Genomic DNA, 25,613 nt, shown 5'->3' with positions numbered 1-25,613 from the left:
TATAACATGCAACGTATTTATAAAGCACCACTGCACAGTAGCTTTGTTTAAACAAGAATCTCATTTCAAGGCCGAAAGTATTTCTAGAGTAGTAGAGGGGAATCGAAGTCGTGATAAATGTTTTTGAAGTTACACATTGTAACCTTTGGATCACTGGCCCTGCCTTACTGCTTTTGGGTTACTATTTTATAAGAACTGTGTTTATAATTACCTGTATGCCATTTCCACTGCAGAACACACTGTGTACACGTCATGCCACGCGGTATCTCAACGCGCAGTCGCTGCAAACCGATGCCTTGTGGGTAATATCTATATTTAGGTTCTTTGTTGAATACGTCCCAGACACGTAATTGGTGCTGGTTGAGACACTCTTGCTGTACTGACACGTGGGGATTGTTGTGTGGACAAATACGGAACTCAAAATATCCACCAAGAGAACTTTGAATGTCAATTACAACTAAAATTGAAGTGTCATTGGTTGTATACGTGTTTGCTATGATACCATTGGCGTATTTACCGCCAGGTTCATTCTCACGTGGCATGACGTCATATCTGTCACCACAGACGCCACATTTTCCCTTGTTGATTCCATGTTGAACCTGAAGTGATCAAACAAGTATGAATAAAAGATATTTACCAATTAAGATTCGCTACGGATAGAGCCAAAGTTTGACCGGAAAGTAACGAAGTTGTAACGGAAAGGAATGATGTTGGAACGGAAAGCATCTAAGTTTGATTTGAAATCAATTAAGTTGGACCAGAAAGTCAATCGCAACTACTCGGCCCTTTCCGTCAGTCTTCGGATAAGGACCTCGAACACAATAGTATGAATACACAGAACGGATGCGGTATTCCGGTCTAACCTGCGCTAAGAAACTAAACATGTAAATAATAAGTAATTTAATGCTTGGAGTTGTTGGTAAGTTTTTTTTCAAATATATGTAGTTAAAGTCCACCTAAAATAAGTGAATTCATAGGTACAAAAGCAAACAATACATTATTCATATATTTACTAATATGACTGTAGAAACCGAAAGTACAAAAAACCAACCTGTTGACATTTAGTCGGATTTGTTTAAAAATGAACAACAGTGGGCATATTTAAATAACAAATTGTTGTCAGACATATTTTCAAGCAGAAGAGTACCGGAACAGACACTAGATATCAAATATATACATTCCTTTTACATTATCTCTGTTTCTGTTTACATCTGTAAACCACATGGTAGAACTACTTTCAATCATTTTGTTTCCGAGGTTATTATAAATAATAGCCGAGGTAGTTCCGAATGCCAGAAAGTTACGAAGTTTGAACGGAAAGGAAAGAAGTTGGAACGAAAAGTGACGAAGCTTGAACGGAAAGGAATGAAGTTTGAACGTAAAGTTACTAAGTTTTATTGGAAATTAATAAAGTTGGACAAGAAAGTTACTGAGTTTGAACGGAAAGGAACGAAGTTTGAATGAAAAGTGACGACGTTTGAACGGAAAGGAATGAAGTTGGAACCGAAAGGAAAGAAGTTTGAACGGAATGTGAAAAATAATGAAGTTGGAAAGGAAAAAAGTTGGAACGGAAAGGAAATAAGTTGGAACGGAAAGGAAAAAAGTTGGAACGAAAAGTCACAATGTTAGGCAAGTGTGTGTAATCATGAAACGCCCTAGCATATGAACTGTCGCGAAATGGTGTGAATTTTATTTCTCTCAGCTAAAATTATCCCACTTTTGCGGCCTTAAATGCAATTTCATCATGATCTAACATAAAATATTTCTTCTGAATATATAATTTAATGGTTGATGAGTAACAATGAAATATTTTTCCGGACAAAGGTAAGGTCAATACAAAAATGAATACCATTTTACGTACTTCTACATTATGTCACCCCCGGTGTAGTTATACAAGTTATAATTACATTTGAAACATCACTTTAAGAATGATTTATTGCGTAGATCATCAAATGTATATATATTAAAACATATCTGATTACAGAATACTATTGTACAATTAGACCTATTTCATAAAAAGGTAACGTAAAGCACTTAATTTATTGCATACGTTACATTCGTTACATCAACGGCAATGACATTTTTCATTTCCTCGACTGTCCCGATACGTTGACACGCATGTAAGATTGACAGCTTACTTTGAATACACTTAAAATTGATCCGTTACCATACATCGAACTAACAAACACCGCTATTCATTGATAGTTTATAGGGTGACATTAAAACATTAAAAAGATGAACTGTGCTCAAAATAAATCATTCAATTCACAAGCTTGCATACACTGGCTTTTATGAAACACGGTATATATACTGTGTATACCGTATACCGTATATTATTGTTTAAAATATCTAACCAGCGTCTGTCCGAATTTTTTTAAGACAAATTACGTTACTCACTCAATTTTTTTACAAAATGAGGACTATTTAGGACAGTGCAACCTGTGAAAAAGAAACCCTCCTTAAAGCAATTGCCTCGTTAAAGCAAATTATTATTATTATTATTATTATTATTATTATTATTATTATTATTATTATTATCATCATCATCATTATCATCATCATAAGTATTATTATCATTATTATCAGCATCATCATTATTATTATTATTATTACTACTACTATTATTATCATTGTTGTTGTTGTTGTTGTTGTTGTTGTCGTTGTTGTTAAAACACTATTTCTCGAAATTGTGAAATAGTACCTTTAAATCAAATTAATCATCTAAAATTTTCAATAGGTAAATATTACATTTTTAATACTTGTCGTTTACTTTAAACCGAACAAATCACATTAATATACTGGCATGCGAGCAGTTCCCGTACAGAAGCAGTACCCGTATTTTTCATTTAAACGCTTGATTTTTGCATGCATTCTTCAAAAATTCATTTCAAATCAAGCAGATACATAAACGAGACAAAATCTAAGTGTAAGTTCGGCAGTACGTATAAAAAATCTCATTTTAAATCACTTTCACCTGTGCGTTGTCAAAACGTGATCTTGTTTTATTTGGGGGATTCCGTCCTTGCGCGCATGCGCAATCATACTTACACGTGAGGCATGTTAAAGGGTTTTCCACTAATACCACCTGTTTACAGATAAGAAGGCAATGTGACGAAAACTTGTTTAATTATCAGAATTTTGACCAATGTTACTATATAAAATAATTTTATGGCTTTGATGCGTAAAATATCATGCATACAAGCATGCCATCGCATGTGAATGCGTTGGGGGTAACGGTACCGGGCAATAGATACACGCGTTAAGTCTACTTTCTATTTCCTGAATTACATCTATTTATCTCTTAGAAAATGGTCTGTTCAACAATTATAAATGAAAAATAGGTCCGATATAATAAAATTGTATAATTATAATGGGTTAAATTTTATGTACGGGAATTACTTCTCTTCATACAAAATAATGGATAATTTCGGTACCCCATATGAGGCCTCATAACTAAGGGTTATTCTATGTTTAGAACATGATGGAATTTCCATGATTTGTGTGACGAGCCGAATATTGTTGTGTAACATTCAAATTTTGGTGAGTGAGCGTAATAAAAAATAATGTTCAAATAACTACGATTTTTGTACGGGAACTGCTCGCATGCCAGTATACATTGATAAAAATTCATAGCTTTAAAATGAACTAATCATAATCAACATTTCTCTTTTTTGTGACAAGGTGCCTTTAACCCGAACTCGCCATAATTCGCATTAATTTTACCATTAGATATAGTACCTATAAATCAAACTTATACGAATATTTACTGTGAGATGTGGTTGCTTTAAAACCGAACTTATCGAATCATCATCAACATTTCTCTAAATTGTGAATTATTACCTTTTTAACCGAACTTATCATAAAAAAACTTTTCTGTGAGATGGTAGCATTAAATCGAACTTGTAAAAATCAAGTTTTCTTTACTGTTAGACAGTAGCTTTAAGGCGAACTTTTTGTTATTAAATTCACTTTTATGTATAAGAGATAGCTTTAAATTGACCTTATCCTATTTTACATAGCTTTTGGCTGTGATAAGATATCTTTAAAGCGAATTTCCATGATTGATTAACTTTTAACTTTCATCTATGATACATTAGCTTTAAATTAAACGTATCATAAATAACATGGCTTTTAGCTACGAAAGAAATAACTTTAAAACGAACTTTCCATGAATATTTAACTTTACTTTTATTTATGAGATGGTAGCTTTAAATTAAACTTATCATGAATTGCATGGCTTTTAGCTATGAAAAATAGATGTAATGCGAACTTTCCATAATTGATAAACTTTACTTTTATCTATGAGATGGTAGCTATGAGATGGTAGCTTTAAATTAAACGTATCATAAATAACATGGCTTTTAGCTACGAAAGAAATAACTTTAAAACGAACTTTCCATGAATATTTAACTTAACTTTTATTTATGAGATGGTAGCTTTAAATTAAACTTATCATGAATTGCATGGCTTTTAGCTATGAAAAATAGATGTAATGCGAACTTTCCATAATTGATAAACTTTACTTTTATCTATGAGATGGTAGCTTTAAATTAAACTTATCATGAATAACATGGCTTTAATCTATGAAAAAATAGCTTTAAAGCAAACTTTCTATGATTGATTGACTTTACTTTTATCTATGAGATGATCGCTTTAAATTGAACTTATCATAATGTGCATGGCTAAAATTTGTAATACAGTAGCTTTAAAGCGAACCAATCATGATTTACTTTTGTAAAGTGAACTCATGACTGGCATTCCCCTTTAAAGGGCTCCACTGAGGTTTTTTGACATTATGGGACTGAAAAAAAAATTCCAGATAAATGTACCATTTGCACTTATCTTTGTGCAAGATTTCAGACTATTCGCGCATTTCGTTTTTCCAGAATAAATATTCAAATAAAACAAAATACCTAAAATAAAAAGCGTTTAAACGCTTTTTACTCAAATCGAGTTAAGGAAAGCTTGAAAAATACGATTTTCAATTTATTTCAAATAATATTTCTTTACTACCTTTGCATATATTTCTGTTTAAAGTGCCCCAGCTTATTTATGTAAGAAATTCAAATGTTAAGTTTTTAGGCTTTTAAACCTCAGTGGAGTCCCTTTAAACCGTGAGATAGTACCTTTAATGATGATAGTATAAGCCATAATGTGTAGAGACATACAAGCGTTATTATATATAGGACCCATTACACCTGACATATAAGTACCGTGTCCATTATAAAACATGTACCACAAGTCGGTACTGGACAGTTTTTATGGCGGTGTCTGTCAACCTTTACGTACTTTACTATCAGTGTTATACGTAAGTCATAATGTCCGACAAGTACTAAAATAGACATTCTTTACATTTTACAATATAAAAGTCTTATAGTAGTAGGAAATAATTTTGTCGCCTGTATGTGGACTCGAATATTAAATGTGTTTTCATCCCCATTCATAATCACAGTCATTTAACATACTCATAAATGTAACATTTCTTTTTGTTTTTGTTTTTCACGCCGATATTTAAAGCGGCCTTTAGCCTTATTTTTTTCTTCGGAAAAAGCATTCTAAGTTGTTTCAAACCAAGTATTTCAGTAAATTTATCTTGTAAATGTGTATCTTATTAATGTTAGAGCGTCCCCTGGGCTATTTATAGGGTGCCAGTGGCGTGTGTTTCCAAAAATAGAAGATCGAGAAACGAACGTCCGCTTTACTAATTTACATATAGACAGTGGACCTGTAGATTATAGATAACGAGGGGTTTCCTCACTGTTAATGTATGTTATCGGTGCAAATTTAATTTTACACCATAATTATTTGATTTGACAATTATAAGAAACGGTTTAACAAAAAAAAAAATAAAGCAAAATATTTAACCTTTAGAATAGTTGAAGGCCGCTTTATCACAATGTTCGGTCAATTCTCGGCGTCCGGTTCACCAAACCGGTTTTCCTGGATAACTCAGAAGTTGATACCAATGTCTCCGCAAGGGATTGACTACTGTGGGGAGTTAAGTGGGGAGAGACAAATTATCATTACACCATTATGCCCGAAATCAATTATGAAGGAGAAATAACGCCTTCTCCGGGGATCGAAGCAGCGACCTCTGGATTATAAATTTTCAATGCGCCCCCTATTTAGCTAAACGGGCCGACTAATATCCTTTTGAGCGATGATGACAATAATAAATAATAACAAATCTATGTCATCATTTTAAACTAAGATCAAGATACGTACATGTGAACACTGGCCAGAACTGGCTGACCGCTGGCATCACCGTTTTAGTATATTTGATAAATGTATATTAATCCCAAGATAACGCTTCTTAGAAGGGTTTAATCTGTTGTTGAAAGAACTTGTTGTCCAACCCTTTGCTTAACATTTGTTGTAATGTTATTATTTATTTTGAATGTTAAGTTATTAACAGTTCAAACTAATATGTGTGAACGCAAATTAATATGTGTGAACGCGCGCGTGCATTCAACTACATCCACCGCAGACTTTTTGGCCATATTACACAATATATAAAATACATATACATACATGTATTATAATATATTGTCTACGCATAATGTCATAACAGTTATGACAGGGTAATAAATAAAGTGAGTACAGTTATATCACATATCTCTATTGTCAAAACTGTATAATACACGAACTACTTTTTTCAAGGACTATTTTCCCTTTCTTGTACTTAATTTTGTAATTTTTCATATTAACCTGTGAATGAATGAATGGCTGAACCTATATCGTGAAGTATAAATTAAACTTTTCTTCCTTTCGTGACATTTTACATTCGTCTATGCCAGCAAAACATTTTGGATGAAAAAAAGTTTTTAGTATTAATTCCTTGCTCTTTTATCTAGTTGGTGCACTTTCGACCAGTCCATGTATACTTTCCGTTTTTATGCCCCCACAGAGTGGGAGCATATAGCGTTGCACTTGTCCGTCCGTCTGTCCGTCCGTCACGCTGTACGTCCGTCTGTCCGTACGTCCCGAAATCTTGTGAACGCAACTCCTCTTAAACCGGATGGCAGATTTTGCTTAAACTTTCAGGGATGAACAACCTTAATATGTAGATGGTAGTAAAGGAAGGAATTTTTGCTGCGACCAAATTTAACAGAAGTATGGCCCTTTGTTGATTTTTTCACTATATACTATGTAGAAATTTTGTGAACGCAACTCCTCTTAAACCGGATGGCAGATTTTGCTTAAACTTCCAGGGATGAACAACCTTAATGTGTAGATGGTAGTAAAGGAAGGAATTTTTGCTACGACCAAATTTAACAGAATTATTACCCTTTGTTGATTTTTTCACTATATACCATTTAGAAATTTTGTGAACGCAACTCCTCTTAAACCGGATGGCAGATTTTCCTTAAACTTTCAGGGATGAACAGCCTTAATGTATAAATGGTAGTACAGGAAGGAATTTTTGCTGCAACCAAATTTAAAAGAATTATGGCCCTTTGTTGATTTTTTCACTATATACCATATAGAAATTTTGTGAACGCAACTCCTCTTAAACCGGATGGCAGATTTTGCTTAAACTTCCAGGGATGAACAACCTTAATGTGTAGATGGTAGTAAAGGAAGGAATTTTTGCTGCAACCAAATTTAAAAGAATTATGGCCCTTTGTTGATTTTTTCACTATATACCATATATATGTTGTCAGTGGGGGCATCCGTGTCCTTTGGACACAGTTCTAGTTTTCCGTCTTTTATGGTGTATTTTGTTGTTGTTGTAGTTTAGTCGGAAATTTGATAATGTATGTGCAGTTTCTAAGTGAGTTAACACCTAAATTATGCCTATTATTAGGTAAATGCCCTAACGTGTTATAGACATAAGCATATTTAAAGGACAGATTTTATTAAAATTTTCATTAATAATTTGATAACAAAAATCTTACCCATGGACCCCCACAGTTTAGTCCTGTGTCATCATTATTAATAGGGGAACTGAACCCTCGTGTCCATAAACTGGATCTCTGTGCTGGTTCCATCATTCGACCTCGTGCACTCACTTCCGGTGGTAATAATAACAAATAACATAATGCGATAGTTAAACTGAAAGTAGAATAACAACATGGCGTTATACTTTTTTATATACAAGCTCGAAAAGCAACCCAAAGAACATTCTAAATGGCAAAGCAGTGTTCTGGCTGAAAAATCGGATTTTGCCAAATATATTGCAATCAATGTCACAGCCCCTTAATTATTTTGGCATCATTTTACAGAGCTATATTTTCTTTATTTAATACGAAACTGTAACCACGTGTCAGATGCTTTGCTATAAAGACACAGCTGTGATGTCATTTTATCAGAGAAACATCACGTGCGCACAATACCGTTGACAAGTACTTTACATATCTCTTTTTATGTCACAAAACACAATAAAAAGTGTGTTGTCATGAATGTTTGTGGTTTTTGTTAATAAATTCATGATTTTCCCTGTTTGACGATAACTTCCTCGTCGTCACTACCTTCATGTGACGTAGAACGACTTCCGGCCAACTTCTATGGCGGCCATTATCAACACAACCACGTCAGTCTATTTTAATTGCCCTATAGACACTATGAAATTCAATATATAATTTCATCTTTTAACATACCGGCATCGTTTCATAATGTCAGTATTTCCGTTGTACGAACAATCCAAATTTTGTGGTTCAATGAATTAAACAAATTACAGTGTAAATTATACAAATAAAGACTGTATGTTAAAACACAAAACATCTGTTGTTTTGACATGGAATTCATGGTTTTAACATACCATTTTACAGGTTTATTTTAATTAATTAACTCACTATTATGACATGTTTGCGCATTGAACAAAAGACTTTGCAAAATAAGGATAGTTTGGTCAACGTGAACTTGCCAGGAAGTTTCATTTAACGCATGTTTAACATGGCAACACTTGGTAAATGCAAACAGAGAAAACGAGTAGGCTGCACCATAGTGCAGTACATTATAAGGAGATGGTATATAAATGTTTTTTCACACAATTATTACCTCCCCTGACCGCCATTTCGGGAGTAATCCCCAATATATCATATGCTTAAAATATGATAAAATCTCTCATAATTTTATCACATTCATAAAAACTAAAATCATTTACATATACTTAGGAACTTTAACAATATTTTGCTGCATATGTAGAAAAGAAATTTGAGAATTCGCGAAAACCAGTTATTTATACTGATTTTTTCATATTGACCCCCAAAATGGCGGGCACTTTTGACAAGGGAGGTAAATATTGTAAAAATCAAGAACTATTTATGAGTGAAACAATACGCAGAAATAGCTACCGATTATCAAATAGCTTAAATTACATTTAAAGTGGAATATGGAAAAGGCTATTAAAATGGATACATTTGTTTGTAAGCGTAGTAAATTTGTCCGTATTATTTAAAATATTATAACTGTAACATTTTCAAATGTCGAATTTTGTGCTTAAAACTGAATTAAACTGACACTTGAAGAATAAACTGTAAAATTTCTAAATATGTAACAATATCCACGAATTCTCGTGAATTCAAATACCAGCTTAATGTGTATAGGTGCATAATCTCGAAAGTGGCATTTATGTAATATACATTACATTTATTACATTTTGTATATAACTTTTACGACATATGTTTCGATAAACGTCAATTCAAAAGAACGTAATACGTATATATAGCTAAAAAGATATAAAACATATTGTCTAAATAGCAGTTAAAGCTATATTTGCCATTGCGACAATTTTTAAGGACCACGTGTTCACTAAAAAGCAGACGAAACAAATCGTCATTGTTTTCAAGACGATGATAGGTTTTGCAAAACCGGTGAGTGTTTCACAGGTCGAGAGGAAATCATAATTGTCAAAGTAAGTCGGTGTAAAATGAGAAATCGTGACGGACTGGTTATACTTCTGACATCTTGAATTGAGACTGGTTTTTATATAATAAATGAACCTAAAGAAAAATAAATAAGGGTCGTTTTATAATAAATTAACCCACAGTACACAAAATGACTGTCGACAAATGAATTGTTGTTTTCGTGATGTACTGGGATTTCGTATCTCCTAAAACGGCTGTATGTCATTCAAACAACATTGTAATACCACTCAAATCTTATTTGCACAAAATTTGCAATCCGGTGAAAAAAGGCGCATGTAATATAGTCATCTATTTTTAGATTATCGATCGAATATGTCATCTTTTGGAAGAAACGGCGTGTAGTACAATATAATCTATTTTTAGATTTTCGATCAAATATGTCATTTGCTTAATTGGTGACACTATTGACCTAAATATAATTCATTTTCAAGTAGTTTGAACTGTATAAGAACAGTTTTATGACCTGCCACTTAATATTCATACGAATATTAACATACAACAGAACATAGACCGATGAGATTTCTGACCTCCAGTGAGTTCAATTTTCGATATAGAATAAATCAATTTTGATAAATGTGATATTTCATTTCGGATATTATCGATTGTGTGTCTTTAAGTAACCTTTTTACATAACAGTACTAGAATTCAAGTCAAATCAACGTTGCCTTGCCACAATGTTATCAGTTATTTCTGACGGGATACGACAACAAGCACTGACTTGGTAGAATGTTAAGTCATTTGTCAAAACTCCATGTCAGAAACCGTCTGTTTTCGTGTACGAAGATGTCGTCTGGTCTTTTATTAAAGTGGGACCCAAAATTTACTTTTCATATTTTTCGTCCAAGCCTTAAACAACTTAAGTTCTTGCAATTGTGACTCCAACAAAGTACTTTTCTCAATCTTTCTCGATAATTAGCATATAAATCACAAATTGAGGTAGTTAATTAAATCTTATATCTACATTACATACATACATATAATGTGTATATAGCCCCATGTATTTTTAAATATAATTTTTATTTTTTTATATAATTTGCAATAAGTACAGTTATAGTGGTCCAATATTTTGCATGGAAGACAAATTACCACTTTGTTTACATTTTGCTACCTTTCTTAAACATATTTTCATATTCAACGCTATTTTCTTCACGTGATAAACTTCTCAAATACACTTCATCAATTATTACCCTTTCTAGGAAAGGAATAAATAATATATATTTTTTGACTCAATGTGCCTTTAAAGTGACATAATAATTATATAGATACAGTATAAGCAAACGAAAAAGTGTTTAACATTGGCAATACATGCATAGACTGTTGTCATATATGACAATTTATATGTCAAATGTTTTGAATATATGATAAATTACACTTATCTTTAGTTATATTAGCTTATATTAATTAATGTCATATGTTTTAAAATGTCAATTTGCTGAATGTATATATCGAGGGTTGACCGCAAAACTGCAGTAACTTATACGAACTAAAGGATGCCTTACAACAGTTTTGCGATCAACCCTGGATATGATTGAAGAAGAAGAAAAAGACTATGATTTGTATAGATGATTAATATTCACAAAGCAATGGTCGCCATTTTAAGGACCGTTCCCAATATACATGCAGACACGATAAAACCTCATATTTCTATTATCTTCATGAAAATTGATAAAAAAAACGTTTAAATATTGGTGCTATTATAATAATTTCCTTCGTATGTATAAATGAATTTGATAATTCGCTAAAATCAGCTGTTTATATTTCGTCAATTATATTGACAAATGGCTACAACTTTTGACAAGGGAGGTAAATATTGTAAAAACCGTGAACTATCATGATTTTATATCATTACCGAGCTATATTTAGATTGCTCAAAATGTTTTTACAATTTTAACCACTCATATGTATTGCCTATGGTGGCCATTAAATGAAGGAGTTAGAAAAGAGGGGCGATTAGGGGAGTTAAACAATGCAGTTGAACAATGTTCGTAGAGTTAATTTCCGCCATGATTGTTTTACATTGTTATTGATGACGTATAGATCACGTGACTGTCGCCCGCTTTATACGAAATTTGGGAATTTTCATGAAAAATATTTACAAATAGATAAAAGTTTGCATTAATTCTTCGTTATTATCGTTCCCCTTGCTGTTGTTGTTTATAATGATGGCTTTTTATCATTATTTATGCTTCACATTTCACGGTTTGCTTCACACGAACGTTGGCGCCTTATTGTTGTTATTTGAGTTTTATTTGTCATAATGACAGGTGCGTATAGATTCATACAGTGTCATTGCCTGATAATTCTAAGCATTAGGGGGCAGATTTCTCTTAATAAAGATTCGATTAACTTTTAAAACAAATTGAGTTAATCAATCGAGCAGATTTCTGTTAACTTAAAATATATAAATAAAATCGAGCAAAGTTCTGAAATAAAGCTGTTATTGCGAGGTTATGTCTAATGAATATAGAATGAAGTTATTGTTACAAGGAAATGGCAACTGAGAACGAAATAAGCTATTGTTACAAGGAAATAGCAACTGAGTACGAAATAAAGTTATTGTTACAAGGAAATGGCAACTGAGTACGAAATAAGGCCATTGTTACAAGGAAATGACAAAAAGAGTACGAAATATAGTTATTGTTACGAGATATTGGTAAATAGAATCCGAAATAAAGCTATTGTTACGAGGAAATGGCCGGAGAACGAAATAAGCTATTGTTACAAGGAAATGGTAACTGAGTACGAAATAAAGCTATTGTTACAAGGAAATGGCAACTGCGTACGAAATAAAGCCATTGTTACAAGGAAATGACAAAAAGAGTACGAAATATAGTTATTGTTACGAGATATTGGTAAATAGAATCCGAAATAAAGCTATTGTTACGAGGAAATGGCAACGGAGAACGAAATAAAGCCATTGTTACGAGGAAATGGCAACGGAGAACGAAATAAAGCTATTGTTACGAGGAAATGGCAACGGAGAACGAAATAAAGTTATTGTTACGAGATAATGGCAAAAAGAGACGAAATAAGCTATAAATTGTTACAAGGAAAAGGCAAAAAGAGTACGAAATAAAGCTATTGTTACAAGTAAATGGCAACTGAGTACGAAATAGAGCTATTGTAACGAGACAATGGCTAAAAGAGTACAAAATAAAGCCATTGTTACAAGGAAATGACAAAAAGAGTACGAAATAAAGCTATTGTTACGAGGAAATGGCAATGGAGAACGAAATAAAGCCATTGTTACAAAGAAATGACAAAAAGGGTACGAAATAAAGCTATAGTTACGAGGAAAAGGCAACGGAGAACGAAATAAAGTTATTGTTGCGAGGTAATGGCAAATAGAATACAAAATAAGCTATTGTTGCGAGAAAATGGCAACTGAGTACTAAAAAAAGTTATTGTTACGAGATAATGGCAAAAAGAGTACAAAATAAAGCTATTGTTACAATGAAATCACAAGAAAGTACGAAATAAAGCTATAGTTACAAAGAAATGGCAAAGAGAGTACGAAATAAAGTTACTGTTTCGAGAAAATGGCAAAAAGAGTACGAAATTAAGCTTATGTTACAAGGAAGTGGCAATGGAGAACAAAATAAAGTTATTGTTACGAAATGATGGCAAAAAGAGTACGAAATAAAGCTTTTGTTACAAGGAAGTCACAACTGAGTACGACATAAAGCTATATTACGAAGAAATGGCAAAAGAGTACGAAATATAGTTATTATTACGAGATAATGATAAAAAGAGTACGAAATAAAGCTATTGTTACGAGGAAATGACATATGCGTACGAAATAAAGCTATTGTAACAAGGAAATGGCAACTGAGTACAAAATAAAGCTATTGTTACGCGATAATGGCAAAAAGGGTATAAAAAAAACTATTGTTACGAGGAAATGGCAACTGAGTACAAAATAAAGCTATTGTTACGCGATAATGGCAAAAAGGGTATACAAAAACTATTGTTACGAGGAAATGGCAACTGAATACGAAATAAAGCTATTGTTACGCGATAATGGCAAAAAAGGTATAAAAAAACCTATAGTTACGAGGAAATGGCAACTGAGTACAAAATAAACCTACCGTACGAGATAATGGCAAATATAGCACGAATGACAAATGAATATGGAATAAAATACATTATAACTTACAGATGGCAAATGGATAAGAAATTAAGCCATTATAAGGTATGAATTACAAATAAACATAAGACATCATTCAAGTTTTACGCTCGAATGGCAAATGGCAAATTGGATATGGAATAAATGACTATACAACGCACGAATGACAAATGAATAACGAAAGTATTTTAAACCTACTTAAAGCACGTTATGCCTTATTATTTGATTGAATACTTCCTTCCATAGAGTCAAAAATGAGTTTTGTTATGTTTATATAATTATAATGGTTTAAGATATGTACGATGCTTATTGCCTGAAGAAAGAAGTGCCGAATATGAAATTATTTGTAATAAAAGTGGCAAAATATAAACAAAGTAGTATTTTGACTCCTATACAAAATACTTAATCATTTGGACTGAAATAGTTGCCAAAAAGCAACAGAAGCCAGGAAATTGGGCAATGAATAACTTTTTAGAAAAAATTTAATAGGGATTTTTTCTTGTAGTATCAGTTTCTGCATTTAACTGGCTTAGATAAAAGCCCTTTAACAACATTTATCACTTTGTTATATATTATGTCTTACAAACTGTAGAAACCCGTGTGATTTCTTTTATAAGAAACACGATGACCATGGAATAGGGTACCAAAAATCAAACAGCTTTTGAGAAAATAAGAATAAAAGAAGATGCCTTTAAATGTACAGAATATATGAGCCGTGTCATGACAAAACCAACATAATGGGTTTGCGACCAGCATGGATCCAGACCAGCCTGCGCATCGGGGCAGTCTGATCAGGACCCATGCTGTTCACTTACCAACTCTATTACAAGTAGAGAAACTGAAAGCGAACAGCATGGATCCTGATCAGACTGCGCGGATGCGCAGGCTGGTCTGGATCCATGCTGGTCGCAAACCCATTATGTTGGTTTTGTCGTGACATGGCTCATATACGAAATCGAATAAGAGAATACACCTATTATAAAACAGATTTGTCAATCAGTCGCTGGTTTGACAATGATTATTATTCATAGGATTCATGCGTTTGACTGACATTAATATTGTTATATGACATGTTTTCAACCTATAATAAACCCATTGTTGTCATCGACCCTTTGAAGTATCCTGTAAACCGGTAAACTTCCATAACTTTTTTTTTACTCTTTATATTCATATTATCAAAAAAACGAGTTAATTACAAATTTCGGTTGGTGCTCTAACTGTATAAACAGTGCAACCTGTACAGAGCGGCCATCTGTGCAGCGATTACCTCATGCTTTTCCCCCTAAGCAATACATAACCTCCCTTTATCAAAAACCTCTATACAACGATCGAACGTCTCTCTCATTGAAATACCTAACATGTGTTAAAGTCTGCATATAAACAATAAAGTTAATCTATCTTATAATGTGCTTAACTTATCCTAATACGAGTATATACCTATACATATAAAATAGATTACATCTATCTTATAAACTTATATGATATCTTAAATGAGCTTATTATATACATTGTTGAGTACAATACTGACTTATATTGGACGAGTACATAGCTGTCAAAACGAGGCATTAGCTGAGTATGTTTTTCTACTGTTTACATCGATGCTATACACCCCCATGTAAGACAAGTCGCGTACTTTAAATGACGTCATTCCCACGCGCCTTTTATGAATGAATTGCGTTGTTAGATGACGTCATTTGCCGGTGTAAATTCATACGCTCGTGAATGCAAAGAAGTATGAATTGAAAATATTAGTTTACGTGTTTTCTTTAAAAATAATGTAATATGCAAAAAAAGAGGAAAGAATCAAACACCGGCTATTATCACAGACGGGGATGTCTAGCTCTCAGGTAACTGTTCAGCGGAAATTCTCACTTTCATGACCTCCGTAAGAAAAAAAGGTGAAAGCTGACGAAAGGCCTTGCAAAAACTAATCGTATCGCTGTCAACAGGTTGTTTCCCTGTTACGAGTAAGTCTGTCCGTATTGTCGTCTTTGATTGTGATATTCCATACCAGAAAATGTTTAATGACGTAAATGTGACGTAATTTGAAAACTTATGTACTGAATAACGTCATTTATGTAATTTCTACAAAATATTTAGTGCATGAATCGAATGTACATAAATAATGTAGAGATTGGTTCACAAAATGTTGCCAACCCGCAAGTGGTACTCCAATAGGTATTAGTAATTATAACGTAAACCTATTCCGCAAATATCCATACAAAGTCTAGAGAGTACCATTTGATGTTTTTGAGGGACAAGCAAGCGAAGTTTTATCAATGAAACATTATATTTGTCGGGTTTTTTTCTCTGTCAAAATAAATGTATATATAGTAAAGTGGCATTGTTCTCATCGCTTTCAGGTTGAGTTGAAATTGAGCAAGAAACATTTCACTCATTGCTTTGTACTGGTTTGTTCCAGGAACGCATTCGAGTGTGTTTCAATAAGCTTGTCGCTTCCATTCAAATACAATCGAAAAAATAAATTTGTATAAACTAAAACGAGCTAAATTATAAAAAGACTCCCAACTCTTTTAAGAATTGAATTTTACCGATACACTCTGAATGATATTTATAGAAATTTCCGTTGATCATGTAGGCTTTTAAAGTAAAACTTAAAATTTTCACATTATTTTGTCTTCACTGACCATTTAATTGGAATATTAAAATACACAACATGGGGGCTGTGATATTATAGATTGTTGGTATTTTATTACATTTTATGACATGAAAATGAACGAAGATATATCAATCAAAAAAAAGTTAATAACACGAAAGCTCCGATATGATGAAATACATGTATAGTATATTTAACTTTACTTTGAGAAATTACTGTTACTGTTTTGTTTTTGCTACTGTGAGCGTAAAAGAAATTACAGAAAACATTTTATTTTGAAAACATAAAAAAGTATTTATTTAAGAAATATATCTGTATTGTAAATTACCTTAATACACGAAAATTAATTCCATTTTTAAAATTTATTGCCCACGGAGGGGACGCCGTTAATTCCATAGTAAAAGTTCCCTATCTGTCACCGGAAGTTTTTGTTGAGATCCAAGCAGAAAAAAATGTCGTCTGCCTTAGCGTTCACAAACTGCCTTACGTTGACAGACGACAGGCAAACTGACAGCCAGCTAATTGAGCAACGAAAATACCTGTATATGGAACTAAGAATAGTGCGACGTGAGATGCGCGAGGCCAGCACGTGGTTTGAAATCACAGAAAATTACAATGGCAGTTTGTTTCTCGTTTATTTATTTACCTTATTTGTTTTTTATATATATAATTTTATAACATTGTTAGGAACATTGAATTATACTCCCGTGTACAATATATTTAAAAAGTAAAGGAAATCGAAGGACTTTAACGTGCCAAACACTGATATTAAAGAAAAAAAATCCGATAGATAAGGGCCGAGGGTTACAAAAAAAGTTCTCAGAGCTCAAACTGGAATGTCAGAAATTTGATTGGTCAATAACTGCAACAAAATGTACACTGACCAATGACAATCCTGATATATAAAACCGAACTCCCCGAGGCAAGAAATTGGATGAACAATGTTGCAGACCAAATTATTTTACTGCAAAACTAATGAAATTTGCAAGACATTTGTAGCTGATTAAAGTCAATATACTCGGTAAGCATTTTAAAACGAGACAATTTTCTTACTCATTACCGTTCAAATAAAAGTGTATAAATATAAAAAGATTTTCAGTTTATTTGCATATTATTTTTCAGTACTTTATGTGTTAATGTAATAAATGCAAATGTAGTGAGAAAACAAAATAAAATAAAACCCCGTGTATGTGTATATATAAGCAGTGTATATCATTGCAAATATATTTTATTTCCTGTAAAGACATTTAAGCAGCATTAGAACATTTCAAAACTAGCCTCGGTTTCGATTCAACAGCCGATCATTATCGAAAAGTTGCTAGTAGATTTGACTAGTTTTCCCAAGCTCAATTGCTTTCCGGTGCTTTCAGTGCTTTGATTATGAGATAAAAGCAATTTTGCACAATGACTCAACTGGATAAACATCAGTATTTGGAACAGGATATTGTTTCCTTTCTTATTTTATGCTTATATATTGTGCCAAATTGCATCTTAGGTGTTGTATCCAATGCAATAACAATACAAATCATTATGATTGCGGGAAAATAGTTCAGAACAGACCAGAACAGAACAAGAGCTTTATTCAAGATATTATACAATAATAGAAAAATCACATTTTCATATAAAAACAATTTACAATATCAGATAAAATGTTTCCTCAAAGATTTTACATAATTTTACATCTCCAGCGCATATTCGTTCTGAATTTTTTTTTTACCGATTTTGCATAGTTTTAACGTTTTTAAACAAAGAAAAAAATATATTAAAAAATCATCATATTTTCCCGAATTATGCAACATTCCACATGACAATAGGTTCGTCAGTACGGGCCTCTTATTTCATATTAAGTTACGGTATAATGTGACATCTGAAGTCATTACCTGTCACTCAAACAATATCGTGCGCCTGCGTCAAAGTTCGGCAACTTCCGTACATTTCCGCCATGATGCAAATCAAACTGAGTCGTAAACATCCCCACCGAAAAAATGATGAACAATTTGTTTTCATGGTTTTACTCATTAAATAGATATTATTTCATGACGAAAAGTATATCGTTGTTTTCAACTTTTGACACTGTGACAGTTTTAATATCCCATTGATAAAATGACAAGTGAGTGTAAGTAAACACTATCGTTCATATTTTGTCTAGTTAAAAAAGGGGGTAAGAGGAAAAAAATTATAACCAAGTTATATAAACTTTTTGATTTAGGTGTAATCAGTAAAAGGATAAAATGTCGATGTTGACATATAAAAATGCGTTAGCTTTTGTTATTATGATGTTGTTTTGTTGTTGTTTTGTTTCAACAGTTTCGCTTTTGTTGTATTTTTTTTTAAACTTTTTCTAACTCGGACTTAGATAAGGGGAACCGTTCTCGCCTATACATTTTATTTTGTTCGTAAACAATGTATGCCAACATTTTTTTGCTGTTGTTATATAATGTTTTGCTCGCTGTAAACGTACAAGATTTTGAAATTTTTGCTCTCTGTCGTTTCAGTTTTTGTTTGTCATGAGTGTAAATGCCCTGATTATAACTGTATGTTTGTAGACGTGAAATGGTTAAAACAGACGCGTTTTATTTTTTATTTATTTTTTTCTTTATTATATCCAAAATTTAATGGCAAACGTAGACGTACACAACAAGAACAGTAACATATCGCAACAACAAGAGTGGTGGCGTGGCCGAGTGCTTAACGCGTCGGACTAGTAATCTAAGGATTGCTGACCGCGTGGGCTCAAACAACGTCAGTGACAAGCCTTCGTTTCCTTGAGCAAGAAACTTTACCCTCATTGCTAAGAATAAGTAACAGATCCGAGAGTGTTTCAATAATTTTATAGCTTCCAACACAATCAATCTTAAATAAATTAGTACAAACAAATTACAGCAAAAGCGACAGCTACAAAACAGTAGTACATTTGCATTTTAACTTGCATACAAAATATCAATTCACACTAATCATATTCATTGCTAACAGAGCAGAAGAAACAAAAGCGAATTCATTTAAATGTCAAATGACTCTTTTTGGAAACTGTAACAAGGTTTCAACAATAAAAAGTGTTCAGGAAATAAAATTGATAGCATTTCTGAGACATAAAGAAAGAAGAATGCTTCTATAAACGTTTGTTTCTTTTGTTATGTAATAATGATTTTCAAAACTACAAGGAATCCACATGTAAGTGTTTTGTCAAGACAAGAATGGATTTGTTTTAGATTTCTGCATGGTTTCATTTCCCATCAAAGAATAAATTATAGAAATAAGAAGACCAGTGTCGTAAAAAAATCATCATAAACATTTTCTGTTGCTATTTTTGAATCAATCTGAAAAAATATTTTTTCAACAAGATGATACGCTAACATTTCATGGCAAAACATCGATTCAAAAATAAATTGTGATAACGTCACAGAACACTTGTAACATGGATTTTCATTGGATAATGGTGGGCGTTTATATTTTCTATATATTTGGCTATCCTCAAGTAAAGGAGCTGTGCTGAAACCTCATTTTTATGAACTCCTTATTTCCAGTAATAAAGCATCATGTCTTCAGATGTATGCACTTTTTAAATGAAAATTTTGAAAATGTAATAAATTAAAAGTAAAATATTGTGAAATGAACAAATATATATCAATTTACACATTGCCAACGGCACTTAAAATCTAAGAAATCTAGGAAAATGACCAAAAAGAGGTCAAAATATGCAAAGATTGCCCTTACTTAGACAGCAAACAGCAGGAATATGGTGAATCAGTCTTTCATTGTACAATCCATGCAAGTTATTACTTTTCTTAAAATGTTAGTACACTCTCCTCAAGTTTGGTTTTCTTGAAATATTTTGGCTTATTTGGAGGCGTGCAGCTTTAATGATAATCCCTTATTTATTTCCTATTGGATAGCAATACTAAATTTAATAGCAAAAATAAGCGCAAAATAAACTAAGCTTTTTAGCTATTAAAACTCATTTGAGGAACCCTACGGATTCTAAAGATGACTGTAGGGCTACTAATCGTCTGATACGGTCGACTGACTCATTTTTCTTAGGAAAAATACGTCAAAAAGTTCAGTTAACGTATGTTTGAAGACCGACCATTGTGTGTACAAATTATCAACACTTGCTACCATTATATGCCATGCGCTGTTAAAAACAAACAATACATTATCCTGTAAGGTTTCTTCCGCGTCACTGTCCATATCGTCTTCAGTTGCTGGAGCAGACGAGTCTCGCGTTCGTATACTTTCCAATACGCATGCGCCGTATAATATAATACCAAGAAAGGAAACGGTCATTGCGATGGATATTATGTGGATGACAACTCGTGTAAGCATTTTTCTGGCAATGCTGCGGGCATTGTCTCCTCCAATAAGATCTTTGGAAAACTTTACAAGGTCAATAAACAATGGATAACAAACAAGAACAAAGATTAGTTGAATATCGTATGAAATGACGAACCGTATAACGTACATGTAGATGATTAAACAAATAAGCAAACGAAACGAAGCAGACGATACCTTAGCACTATGCCATCTTCGCTCAGATATTGGAATAAGAACATATTTTAGCGCGTAGTCAGTAAAAAGTTCAGTTTTGTATTGCTTTTTGCATCTTACGCAATTTTCTACCGTCTCAGTAACATCACTGTTTACTTGGTCATTAGCAAATTCTCTGACGACTTCACCATCATCTCCATTTACATGTATTTCCGCGTCCTCATCTTCTATTTTCCTGCCAAACGTACATGCACTTCCGTTTGAAATTTTCTCCTTCTGTTGAATACTCTTCAGTCTTTCCGCTGTGTCTCCTATTGCAATAATTGTTAGATTGAGCGGGAAAATGGTCCCGTTATACGGCTCTTTATTCAATGCCACGTGCTCTCTGCATAACGGGCACGGGAAGAAACTCTCGGGTATTCTTTGTTTTCGTTTATTTCTGTCGTTTATATAGGTCGATAAGCAATTCTCACAAAAAGTATGTTGACACGGTAACATCCGGGGAACTTGGAACACCTCCATACATATTGGACAGCAAATGATATTCTCAATTTCCTCCATTTTTTCTTCTTTAATGAATGAATGTAAATGCCGAGGTTACAACAATATATTGCCTTAGCTAAAATTTTTAAACTGTATATCGCCTAGTGTAACACTGTGTATTGCCCAAAGTTGAAAGTGTATTTCCGACTTCAACTTGTATGTAACCGAAAGTTTCACTGTGTACTGCCGTTCAAATTGTATATTGCCGAAGTTCAACCTATACATATAGTCGACGGTTCAACCCTGTATTGCCAAGGTTGAAACCGTATAATGCCTAAATTCAAACAGCACATAGCCAGAACTACCGACAGCCAGACTATTGAATGCCGGAAGTCAAAATGTGTAATGCAAAAGTTCTTAAGAAAGCGTATAATATAATTGAAGTTGAACTTTCTTTTTGCCGAAGCAGACTATTAATGAAGTCCAGAAGCTAAAACGGTTTATTGTTGACGGCCGGAGTAAGCAAGACCGAAGTTCAAACTGTAGAAAAGTAATGGTCAAACTCTAAACTACGCCTTGCCGTTTTGTTAAAAAAAAAGAGTTACAAATGCTACATATTCACTTGCCATTTCCTTCAAAACATTATCTTTTTTGTTCTTTTCTCTTTCTTTTTTTTCTATGCAAAGTTCTACGAACAAATTTATGAAAATGTATGGTTTATCAGAAAGTTTAAAAATTATATCCTGATGAAGGGTACACTTAGAATATCTGTTTAAAATATTTCCTAAAATCCTCAAAATTCACTCATTCACTACAATATATCGATCATTCATTGGATCAATTTATGATGATAAATATTTAAAGTCTTGTTTGTTTTTCAACGATTTTAATGCCACATGACACTGTTATCTTTTGAATCAATTTTTGAATCAATACGTATAATATTCATTATACGTTCGTGAGTCCTCGGTAAATTCCGACACTGTCCGTGTACATTTGGAAGATAAGCGCCCGAATAGAGTCACATATAAGTCCGTGATAGAGTCAAGCGTTTTGGAAATGAATATTGTGTACGAAAAGTAACAAGTTTTGCCTATTACTGTGAGCTTTTGGCTGGTGGAGTACATTAAGACAAAATTTTGATTTTTGAAACAAATCGATTGATACCTTAATGATTTAAGGCGATCGGTAGTTATAATATGTGTTAACAGTCAACAGCCAAAAAGTTGACAATTTCGTTAATAATAAAAATAATAATAATAATTAGAAAAATATTAATAATAATTAGAACAATTTTAATAATAATAATGATAATAATAATAATAATAATAATAAACAAAAAAATAAAACAAAAAAAAATATTAAAAAAACATAACATAACCTTAGCATTTTTTTGCCCCCCCCCCTTTCCCATAATTTCTCCCGCCCGCCCCAGCTCACCCCCGGGTGGAATTTTGTCGTTGAATTTAGCACTGCTATTGAATTAACCTGGGATGTGGACAGGGGTCACTATTAAATGGTGCATGTAAATTAATGGCTCTCTTTTCTACTTCCTTTCACACTGCCATGTGAAAAAGAAAAAAAACAAACAAATTACTGTGCATTGACTTCTGTAATAATTCTATCAATACTACGGTAAGATTTAAAACAAATTTTCTCGAACTTGGCCGCGAAAAATTATTCATGAATGGTATATGGTGTAAAACTAAAGAAAAAAGACGACAACAACATTGAGTTCAATTTCAGAAACATAAATATTTTAACCTTTGAAATGTTATTATTATTATTAGTCGCAGTTGTTCATCCAAGGTCATTAATCATCTGTATATTTGGTTTGTTTGGAGGACAGTTTTTTTTCATACATGATGTGCATTCTAATTAGACAAATTGAATATCTCTTAAAATCACGAATCAGCGAACCAACAAAACCAGTTCCCGCTGGTTACTTCCGGAGTCTGCGTTTAGCTTCGCTATATGTAAGGCCAGACGGTGGGGTTGTGAAATCACGAATTATTTACTCAAACATTTCATTTTCATTTCGTATGCGACACAAATTTAGATTTAGAGTTACAACGTGGTTTTGCATACCATTTCTAAGCAATGAAATGTAAAATCTTTTCTCCTAAATAGCGGTCACCTTTTTTACGACTATATTTCTCGGGTATTTGAGATCGGTGAACTTCCAAAAAAAACACTAATTTTTTCATTAATTCTCTAGTGAATATCTTATTAAACATAAAAATTTTACCGAGTTATAAGTGAGATTCTGCATTGACGGGAAGACCAATAACGTCCACAATCCCGGAAAAAAATGTGCATGCCAAAAGACACCATGCAAGTAAAAGCAGTTTTACCTTGTCCGAGTATCTTTAAAACTTAAAGATACTTCTTGTTTAATCTAACGGAGTTGGGCGGAAAAGGCCGCAACGTTGCAATTGCTACGAACCACTGGAGAACCTCACAGACATACCAATAAAGCATGATTATATGGTGATCCTATAAATATAGACACATACATTAAAGATATATCATAAGACAGTATGGAATCGATGTTGTATGAGTTCTGCGGAAACACATTGTTTTTGGTATGTTATAGTATTGATACTGAGTCATGTGCTACTTAATATTATAATGTGTATATGCTACTGAATATTATCATTGTTTTTTATGGTTTAATTAAATTACTACTTGTTTGCCTTGGTCAATACGTATGTATGTATCAAAATTGTCACTATTATTTAAGTATCTAGTTCTTTTCATTAGATATAACAAAATGCGCATGCGTAGTCAAGTGGTGCAGGCAAATGACATCATATTAATGTCCCACGGTTTAAGTCCAGCAAAGAACGAAAACGTTTTGCACGTCATGCAGCTTTTGAAAAGCTTAATTCCGCAAAAATCAACACAACTTTTCGGCCATCTGTGTAAAACTTCAAACATCTGCGAGGTGTTCCGAATTGTGTTGCGTTATATTTATGAAAAAGGCTTTAAGCGAGATACTTTTTCTCTAATAAGCCATACATTGTGATTTTAAGTTTCTTGCTCTTTTTATTTAATTCAACTTGCTTACTTATTTGTGATTGGAAGTTGCCAATTCTTGTGATTTTAAGTTGTTTGTGATTTTAAAGCTGCACGCCTCCAGATGAAAGAAAACCAATAATGAGAAAAATGTACTTAACTTTTAAGAAAGGTAAAAATCATTCAATATCCAAGTTATATTTTGCATGTTATGTGCGGTTTAGGACTGATTTTTCTACTGCGTAGGGCTATTTTGCATATGTTTACGACTTTTTTTTGGGTAATTTTCATGGATTGTACGTGCCGATTGCAATTTGTTAGTTCATCTCACACTATTTTACTTTTGAATACATTTCCAAAATTTTCATGAAAATTGACATGAATCTGGAGGCGTGCTCTTTAAGTGATTTAAGATTCCAGCCATAATTGTTAATTGCTAGTCTGTTTATGGATCTTAGTAAATCTGTGCACTTTTTAAGTTGCTAACCCAAAAGAACCGTCGAGTATATATTCGATTTTAAAATTGTTTAAAGGCACATTAGTTTGTACTTGCTTAGAAATGACAAACATTAGTTTAATAACATTTAAAAACACAACAAACAAACAAACATGTAATAAAAGCGCCTTAACAACTCGGACTCGACAGTCTTATGTTCTAAATTACACTTCCGGTAGATGTAGGCCTCTGATGTAGAAAATCAGTAACTAAATATTATAATCATTGATAAGAAATGAACTAACGTGATTGATATAAAAAAAAATACTTTTTATTGTTCGTTTTGATAATCATCACGTTTAAGTAACGTAAAAACAACAACTCTGATAAGAGATTAACAAAAATGGCGGACGAGAAATTCCATTCGCAACCTTTCGGCCCTTTCCGTCCGTCTTCGGATAAGGACATTCGGATTTCATCGTATCTAATTACAGTGGTACAAATAACAGCATTTTCTCATTATTTACAAATTCCAAGACAGATCTGGTTTATATATTTAAAACTTTATTCTTGTTATTA

The 25,613-nt window shown here is 32.8% G+C and overlaps 1 protein-coding gene across 1 annotated transcript in view; it reads right to left on the bottom strand.

Moving 5' to 3' along the window:
* LOC132755822 (serine-rich adhesin for platelets-like) overlaps positions 1–17,135 on the bottom strand; it is a 36,397-nt gene extending 19,262 nt beyond the window's left edge. The window contains exons 1-3 of the mRNA XM_060746737.1: positions 16,941–17,135; positions 7,899–8,055; positions 212–599 (exon numbers count right to left, since the gene is read on the bottom strand). Coding sequence (XP_060602720.1) covers positions 212–599; positions 7,899–8,055; positions 16,941–17,008 — 613 coding nt within the window. The 5' untranslated portion in view covers positions 17,009–17,135. The remainder of the gene's footprint in view (positions 1–211; positions 600–7,898; positions 8,056–16,940) is intronic.
* Positions 17,136–25,613: the final 8,478 nt, after the last annotated feature.

The sequence above is a fragment of the Ruditapes philippinarum genome, unplaced genomic scaffold (genome assembly GCF_026571515.1).
Source record: "Ruditapes philippinarum isolate M1 unplaced genomic scaffold, ASM2657151v2 ctg608_1_1_1_1, whole genome shotgun sequence".
NCBI classification, from domain to species: domain Eukaryota; kingdom Metazoa; phylum Mollusca; class Bivalvia; order Venerida; family Veneridae; genus Ruditapes; species Ruditapes philippinarum.
This window is presented reverse-complemented; position numbering and strand designations above follow the sequence as displayed.